This window comes from Parambassis ranga, chromosome 15 (assembly GCF_900634625.1).
Source record: "Parambassis ranga chromosome 15, fParRan2.1, whole genome shotgun sequence".
In the NCBI taxonomy this organism is placed as follows: domain Eukaryota; kingdom Metazoa; phylum Chordata; class Actinopteri; family Ambassidae; genus Parambassis; species Parambassis ranga.
In genome coordinates, this window is record NC_041035.1 from 3,000,035 (window position 1) to 3,009,188 (window position 9,154).

At 41.1% G+C, this 9,154-nt stretch overlaps 1 protein-coding gene across 1 annotated transcript in view; it reads right to left on the minus strand.

The window, feature by feature from the left end:
• The window catches only part of kcnk18 (potassium channel, subfamily K, member 18), an 8,404-nt gene extending 2,472 nt beyond the window's left edge, over positions 1-5,932 (minus strand). The window contains exons 1-2 of the mRNA XM_028423588.1: positions 5,488-5,932; positions 5,221-5,367 (exon numbers count right to left, since the gene is read on the minus strand). Of these exons, the coding sequence (XP_028279389.1) occupies positions 5,221-5,367; positions 5,488-5,719 (379 nt within the window). The 5' untranslated portion in view covers positions 5,720-5,932. The remainder of the gene's footprint in view (positions 1-5,220; positions 5,368-5,487) is intronic.
• Between the last annotated feature and the right edge of the window lie 3,222 nt (positions 5,933-9,154).

The window sequence follows — 9,154 nt, forward strand, 5'->3', positions numbered from 1 at the left end:
TAGACAGGACAGAGAGGATGAAGGAGAGAGAGAGAGGAACAAACATGCACAAACATGATACAGTCCAAAGGACAAACATGGCAGGTTGTTGGTGTTGTCAAGCAAGCTGAAAGACTAACTGCTGTGTTTATATTATAGCTGATGTATGTATCATGTATCAGTTAATACATTTAAACAGAGGTGATCAACAGAGGCTGTGGTGCAGGCAATAAGTACTGGAATGGTCAGGGGCTGGACTGCAGATATGATCCTTTTGCTGATTCATATCAGAACTCTTGCTGCTGCATTCTGTGTCAGCTGCAGACTGTTGATGGAGTAATGTGGACATCCTGACAATAGTGAGTTGCAGTAGTCCAGTCTAGAAGTAACAAAAGCATGAACAGGTTTTTCAGCATCACTCTGAGCCAGCCTCTGACCTGTTGAATATGAGAGATAAACGACACGTCTTGATCAAAGATAACTCCGAGGTTCTTCACAGTCGTACTGAAGGCCAAAGTAATTCTATCCTAGAGGGAGCATGCAGAGGGTGAACGGTACAAGCACTGAACCCCGTGGAACACCGTGATTAACCCTTGTACGTAAGGAGGAGACATAATAACATGAACGTTTTGAAGTGGAATTTATCCATCAGATAAATATGATTTAAACCAGCCTACTGCTGTCCCAGTTATCCTAATCTTGTGTTCTAATCTGTGTAGCAGGATGCAATGATCTACTGTATCAAAGGCAGCACTGAGATCCAGTAGAACGAGTACAGAGACGAGTCCACGGTCTGATGCCATGAGGAGGTCATTAGTGACTTTAACCAGGGCTGTTTCTGTGCTGTGATGGGCTCTGAATCCAGACTGGAACACATCAAGCAGACGTGCATGTTCTTATGCAGGTGATCATTTAGCTGACTTAAACCGCTCTTTCAAGTATCTTAGAAATAAAGGTGAGGTTGGAGATGTGTGACTTTATTGGTGAAGAAGCTCATGAAGTCTTCACTACTAAGAGCTGCAGGAATCTGAAGCTCAACTGAGCTGTGGCTGAAAGAGGACTGAGGCCCCAACAAAGCTGAACTAGAAGAGGACCGGGTTCTCTTTCTGGTCCAGTTCAGCTTTGTTGAGGCCTCAGTCCTCTTTCTGTTCACACCAGGTCTTCTAGAGCTCTTAGACCCCCACTGCACTGAATTCTGGGTAGTTTTCATTTGAAGCCAAATTCTGGTTAAATTAGTGCACATCGGGAAAATAGAGCGATTAATTACATATGAGCACAAAAAGCGACTAAGGAGACTACATTATTTATTGCCATAATTATTGTTTAATTGGTGTCTAAATAACTTTTTTATAAAATGTAAATATGTATCATGTATATAATTATATTCATATATAATAATTATTAAAATTTATATAATTATTGTTTATTTCCTTTGCCAGGACCACGACCTGCTGCTGCCATGTTTGGATGTTTTTCTCTACAGCTGAGGTTCCACTGGCTACAGTCAACACGGCAAGCGAAGAAGGTTATAATACAGTTAAAAAAGACAAAGTGAACCTGGTGCGCTTTGTGTTCACAAACTGATTAGGCGAACTGTACTGCTGACTTTTTAGAGCACTGAGTTTGGTTCTTTTAACAGGGAACACCCCCTGTTTTAAAGGGGTCTGTGTACGGTTGAAGTGTTCACATGTGCACAAAAAAAAAGCCGAGTCATTGTTCTAAATTCATTTAGAGGGCTGAAAGGGACCAAGTGTGAACACACCCTTAAAGTCACCCACTATAATGACTTTATCTGTATTGAGCACTAAACTAGATAAGAAGTCTGAAAACTCCAGCAGAACTGAAGAAGCCACTTGGGGGAGTGGCGAAACGTCTTTTAAAACAATCCTTCAGTCCAGTTGCCTCGATGTAAACTCTTGGAAATGACTATGACCTGGATGAATGAGAGCATCCACAGATATAAAACTCAAGCAGGAACTCTGAATAAGCAGCGGCAGGTGGGCGATAAACTACAACAAGTAAAACCGGCTTTTCTGACTTCTAGCTTTGGAGAGACAGGCTGAGAGTGAGTCTATCAAAACAACTAGGAGTAGATTGAGGTTTAGGACTGGAGTGGTAGATCGCTGCTACTCCTCCTCCTCGGCTTGTGCCTCGAGGAACATTATAGTATAACTAGACGGAGTTGATTCATTTAAAGCAACATATTCTTCATCTTGTAACTAAGTCTCAGTGAGACTGCTTAAAAAATAAAGAGAACACTTAAACAACACAATGTAACTTCAAGTCAATCACTCTTCTGTATCAGCCTGTCCAGTTAGGATCAACGCTGATTGTGAATCAGTTTCCGCTGCTGTTGTGCAAATGTGTCATAAAAGTGTCCTACACACTAATATCTGCTGATTGATGAGGCTCTCAGAGGACAGTCGACCTTTAAACATCGTAACAACTTGTAACAAGCCTTAAGCTTTCGGCGGTGATGTAAATGGCATTCCCTCAAAGTGCCTTGCAGTCTGAGTGTTGTTGCTTCCTGTTGTTTCTAAGCCATCAGCTATTAGCTTACCACTTATCACCAATCATACAGTAACAGAGGCAAGAAAAACTGCATTAATCAGCAATACGCAATTAAATGGTAGCTTTACAGACAAGGAAAAACAGCACCGCCACTGGCAGCTAAGCTATGCAATTCTCTATTATTATTCTATGGGATTGCTGCTACTGCATTCTACTGCTGACAAAAAGTATTCAGGAGTCCCTGCAGGTAAAGCAGCACTCTGCGCGCTGCTTCATGGTCAGCTGACAGCACACAGACACACGCTGACGGTCAATTCCAGAAATATTTACATGTATTCAAACAGTTCAAGGGAAAAGAAGAGACACTAGTTTATCTAAGGCCTTGACGTGGAGGTAAACAGTGTCCGCGCTGGATGATTTCTCAATGTCTACACAAGCTGTCATACAGTTTGTTAAATCATCTCTCGTGTGACTGGGCCAACTTCAACACACATACTGAGGCTTTCTTTTATATTGTCGTTTAAAACATTAATCTTTCACAACCATGGCCAGCAAGTGTTTTCTAAGATAAACTGTGAATGAGGCCCCATGGGGACTGACAAGCAGGGGCCACGGGCCCGTCAGTCCTCAGATATTCCAACCATCTACAAGCAGCTGTTGTGTGATAACAAGACACAACAGCAACACATGTTAAAAAGGGCTCCCATAATCTTTTTTAGGATCTTTGTTTGTCTACTATTTATAAGTAATGCAATAAATGAGGCTCTGGGATGTTTGCAGGCAGGACTCCATGACTCATTATTTGCCTCCAACAAAGTACTGTGAAATGTAACCATCATACTGTCTGTGTGGATATGAGAGAATATTGAGTTTTGTTTAATCCTTAGGCAGGTTCCATTGCACTTGTTATATATTTCAAATACATCCTACATGCCTGCACACATATCACCAACATCCTACTGTTATACACCTTGCTGGCATATACTCATATTCCAGCTGTCTGTCTACAGCAGGAAAACATAACAACAGGTTAATATTTTCAGGGCTTTAAAATGACTGGCATAAAATCTGGTGCTCACGTGTGGTCATAGTGAAGGTCTATGTAATGTCTTTTGGGGCAGGACATCACCATTGTGTTAAAATGCCTCTTTGTCCCTTTTTGGGTCTGCATCTTTTTTCCTCAACAGCTTTAATGCCTAAACCTAACCAAGTAGCTTTAAAGTTAAAAAAGTGATATTATATATATATTTAAATACTAGAAACCTGTGGTCCTACAAGTGCTGTTAATCTTGAAAGCTTTGAGCAAATTTATAGCCTCCGTCCACCCTTTCTGTGGGGTTTTGGTACCATGGCCACATGTGTTACCCTGACTATCCAGGGTAATGTTACTGTCTGGAGTAGTGTTTGTATTCATATCAAAAATGGATTGTTCATGTGTGAGGATTTGTTGCATCGCTGGCTGATCAGAAGGGTTGATGTTTTATAAATTGTTCATCACTCCATTTTCACTGGCAGATATTGATGTCTGTAGGCACATCAGTAATGTACCTGTCTTGTCTGATTGAGTGTGTTTCTGGTTGTCAGATAGTCCAAATATGATATTTAACTTTATTAAACATAAACTTAAATATCAATAAATGCTATTTTCTCATTGGCAGTGTTGTGTCTACAAGTAAGTAAATGCTGGTGTCACATTAGTTTAGTAGTATTAACTATTATTTCCAGAAACAAGTGATGTCATTGATTCTCAGGAGTGAAGAGCTACAAGCGGTTTCACTGTGAATCCATGTGACAAACTCTAGATGTCGCTCAAGGTCTGCTGCTTCTTTGTAAAGTGCACTCAAAGTGCAGAGTATTGTTTCATTTAAATACAGCAGAGAAAAGCCTAATGCTACAAATGTAATCCTTGTATCTATATAGAGCTGTACATATATGCTCTCTCCTTAATGAATGTTTAATAGTTCATATCAGGTTAAACACACTGCATCTCTGTCAAATTCTCTGTCTGTCTGTCTGTGCATAACTAACAAGCACACAGGTACACATGGAGTAAATATGGTTGCCTTTATAAGGTAACACAAACTATTGCAAACAGCAGTAAGACCTTTGGTCCAGAACGGGAAGATTTTACATGTTTTCATCATATAGGAGGTAAAAACAGAGGTGGGATATTAAATTGCTTATTAAAAATAAAAATACATCACAATAATCACACAGGGAGGGCCCTCCGCACCAGGAGGGACTCCACCCATTCCATCCTGTGCATGGACTTTTCCAACCCCTCCCCTCAGGCAGGAGGCTGAGGAGCATCCAGAGCCAGACCACCAGACTCAGAAACAGCTGTCAGACTGCTGAACTTCACACACACACACACACTGACCTGCACTACAAGCCACTTTACTCACCCTGAGTGCAATACTTATATAATCTTATTTTCTTATTTTATATTTTATTGCTCTTGCTTTTATACTGTGCTCTTCTTTTGTGGCTTTAAACCAGGACCCGGGACCATAAACATGTAAATGTGTGCTGGTGTGACAGAAGATGGAGAAAACTAGGACCTGTATCCAATAGAACACACCAGTTTGTGGTGTAAAAGCTAATATGTACGTTAAATTATGTCTCAATTACATTTTTTAATAGATGTTTTTTTTCCTAAGATTTCTCGCCTATAACACTGTAAAACATCACCATAGAGGTGTTCAGTAACTTCTGTGTGAACTGACTCACCAACAGTTGTGAAAACAGTGCAGCAGAAGAACATAGATCCAAAGAAACTCCACCTGGCAGGTCTCTGCAGCCATATGGACTTAAACTCACGGTCCATCTTAGTCTGCACTGTCCTCACTACGTCTTCATGTGTGTAGGAGGCGTCATCTGAAAGGACAGGGGACAGAGCAAGCCATCAATAATCAATAATGCTGTAATAACTATGAATAATGATGGGTAAAGTTGATCCACGTATTCAGATTATTTTACAATATTTGCGTGACTTACTGCTGTGGTTTTGGACCGCGCTGACAATGTCCCCCAAGAACTTGTGGTACTCGGTCTCGGAGCTGGAGCTGGGGCTCTTCCCTTCGATGTGCTGGAAGATGAGCGCGCCCAGCGCTGCGTATCCGACCAGAGATGCGCTCAGTAAAAGGTGCGGAAAGAGCCTCCAGAACCGCGACGTGCATCTCCGGAACTCTTTTTGAGCGCTTATTTCTTTCTTTGCCGACACTGACATGTCTTCCTCCAACTAAACACAAGGCTCTCCTGCAGTCCTTGTGGAGGGCGACCGTCAGCATTGCCCTGTGCTCCAGTAATGAGCGCAGCGACTGCTGAGCCGGTAAACACACTACATCATCCATCCACGGGGCCTCCGGGGAGATGAGAGCCTTTAAAGTCTATTACTCCTCTCCATGCCTTCCCCCTCAGGGAGCATGGAAGAAGCCCTGACAGACTTCAATTATTACACTGACTGTAATCAGAGACAGCCCAGATGATTTTATTAGGTGAGTAAAACATTTCATTACACATACTGTCAATCCCTTTTACTAGTTAGTTAAGTTATAAGCAGTGGAATTAACTCCATTTGATCTCTATATAACGATTTAGTGAGGTGATTAAACTTTAAGTAAACACAAGGAAACGCAGCTTTGGACTTATTAAATTAAATCTTTAGACTTAAATCTAAATCAATCTTGTGATGTTTGTTAATAATTGGCTCTAAAAGATTTGAATAGCGTAACTTACAGGAAAATATTTAATATGTACCTTATTTGTGGCCAACAGAAAAAAAATAAACCTGAAAATGTGATTAAATGAGATTATTTAGATGATTTTTTGTTAGTTATTTTTATTATCAGTTCAACAAAAGGCCCAAGTTATTAGATGTAGCTAGATAATACATATGTTTCATTAATCCCTGAGAGAAATTGTTAATCTCTATAAGATTCAATGTATGATACCGAGGCGATACAGGCTATATGAGTTATGAGATTAAAAAAATGACAAAGCTTTTATTAATAAAATAAAAAAATTAGTTATTTGTCATAGATGTCAAAGAGTCTCCTCAACACCAAACCCACCAGCTGATAACACACTGTGATATAATATGGAGCAGTTATTGCACTGTGACAAACTACTTTTGCGATATAGTTATATCTGTTTCAGGCTTTTGTTGTTCCTGTTTCTTAAACTGGGGACTGTATCCACTGTAGACAGCGACTCCCACAGCTGTCCCTGCCTGGTACTAGACAGATCTGCACTGACTCTCCTCACTGGCTCTCTGTGTTGTCGGCTACATGGAGGGCGGTGGTACACTGTTCATTTACACAGTTTCCTTTAAAGGTAGGGTAGGAGATTTTGAAAACTCAGTGAGAGTCAGCCAGATTTTGAAAGTAAACACACACCCCTTTCTCTCGGAACTCACCCCGAAGCCACGCCTCCCAACCAGTCTGTGACTTCGGCCATCATGCACGTACCTCTCTGATGCACGCAGAGCAGGAAGAGAGTGACAACCAGCCAACTACACACGCAGGGGCGCCTCGCAGGATTGGCTAATGTTTTAGGTGTTTTATAGCTTCCACAGATGATTCATATTCTTTGTTTTAAAGCAAAACTGCTGAACTAATCGGTTGCTATTGGATTGTAAAGAGAAGTTACACTAATTTAACAAAAAGTGCATCAGAATGATACCTTTAAATAAAACTATGAGAGATGTTGACATGCGGAGCAAACTCAAAGATCTGATGATAAAGTATTCGGGTTTTGTGTGAGGTCACTGATTTAACAATGAAAGCAACCCTTTGGAGTTTTTCAGCGTCCAAACTCTATTTTCAAGATCACTCTCTCATGAACTTATAATAGACTGAATGACACCCGTCTTTGCTTAAGAGCGCTCTGCATCACCCGCACTGGCACTGGAAAACTTTGGGTCTCGGGTAGGAACCCTTACCTAAAAAGGACTAGAAAACGCCTCCCTCATTTATCAAAGGAGAGGCAAATAGAGTTGGAAGCAAAGTTCAAAGTCATAGCTGAAGCAAAGAAGAAACTGAAGAAACTGAAGATGATGTCTGAAAGAAAAGAAAAAGGGAGAGCAATAAAGCAACAGCTCTGAAAAAGCTTTGAAACAGATTAATATCAGGCAGGCTTACACTCGCTGCAGAGAGCTAGGCTGTTTTACCTGTTCTGCTGACATGTTTGATCTCACAGGTCCAGGTTCAATGGAGTGTGCCGGAGTCCATGACTGCAAGTCAACAAACATGCCTCTAGAAAAAAAAATGCGACAGTTGTAGCAGACAATAGCGTTGATCAGACTGTAGGGGGACCCTGCAAGCAATCCCTCCATTGTCAGGCTTTAACTTAATGCTGTCTAATAAATGCACCTCCTTCTAAACTCTAAACTGCATTTTGCAACGCTACTAGCCTTTAAATCATCTTGATCCTCTTTTCCTTTGACGGCCCCACTTATGTTAATGTCTAAAAACAAATGGTGTTGCCCTCTGTTCAGCAGCACAGACAACAGGTGCTGCAGGATTTCTATATTTAGTGAACCATGTGAGGACCAATTATGTTTGATGGTCAAAGGACAACTGTGGCCGCATTATTAGATGCCACTCCCACCTCTCTATAGGCAACCCATAGAGGCCTGAGTTTATCAAATATTCATTTGCAGGGGGTGCCTCTAAAGCACAGGCACTTTGTCACGTAGATTTAATTTGGGGTCTAACTCTACAACAGAAGTGAACCTTTGTCAATGAAACACTGTACCAAAGCACTGGAGACTGGTCTAATGCAGCAACAGCATAATGACTGCAAGTGAACCCCTCTGATTTATGACACAGCTGTTTTGCCATAAATGTCATTGTCATAAATGCAGCTGACAGGATAATGCACAGCAATAGATGAGCATGGGGAATATTGACTGACACAGATGGTCAGGTGGTTTGTTAAACCATCTGGAAACGTTGGCCTTTGTTACCAGAGAAACATTAGATAAGGCCGTTGTCATGGAAACCATAATCATTAGTTCCCTTCTTTATGCACAGATCACTTCTGATGAGAAACAAAGAGACTGAATGCACATAAACGTACATGGATAATTGCAAACTCTTGTGTTTGTTCTTAAGAGAGCCTCGCATGTCGTTCTATGTCAGTGGCTCCCAAACTTTTTCTGTGGGGTTAGGGGAAGAGTGGGCGCGAGCAAAGGTTCAGTGCTGATACTTCTGAAATGTGCATCTGATGGAACCACCAGGGATGTCGGGATGGCTCCTTAAGGGGGTCGCCATGGTGATGTTGTTTATAATACTATTTAACACATCTTGCACTACATATTGTTGCACTACTTTCACTTTATACTGTTTCATTGCATAATTTGATCTTTCTATTTACAGTATTTACTCAAATATACATAGCATACTACACACCCAACTCTATATAAAGATAATATCTATCTATCTGCCTGAAGGAGCTGCTCAGCGCTGTAACAGTGCTGTGCATGGTGTGCAACAAAGGAAGGGAGCAAGGACACTCCCTTGTGGGGGTCTTGATCTTTGTTATTAGCTGTCACTAGAAGACATGAATGTCATCTGGGAAATAATAAAAGGATAAAAAGTAAATGGACCCAAAAAAGGTTGAGAAGTCCATGGGTTCTTGGGGGATACCACAGATAAGGATA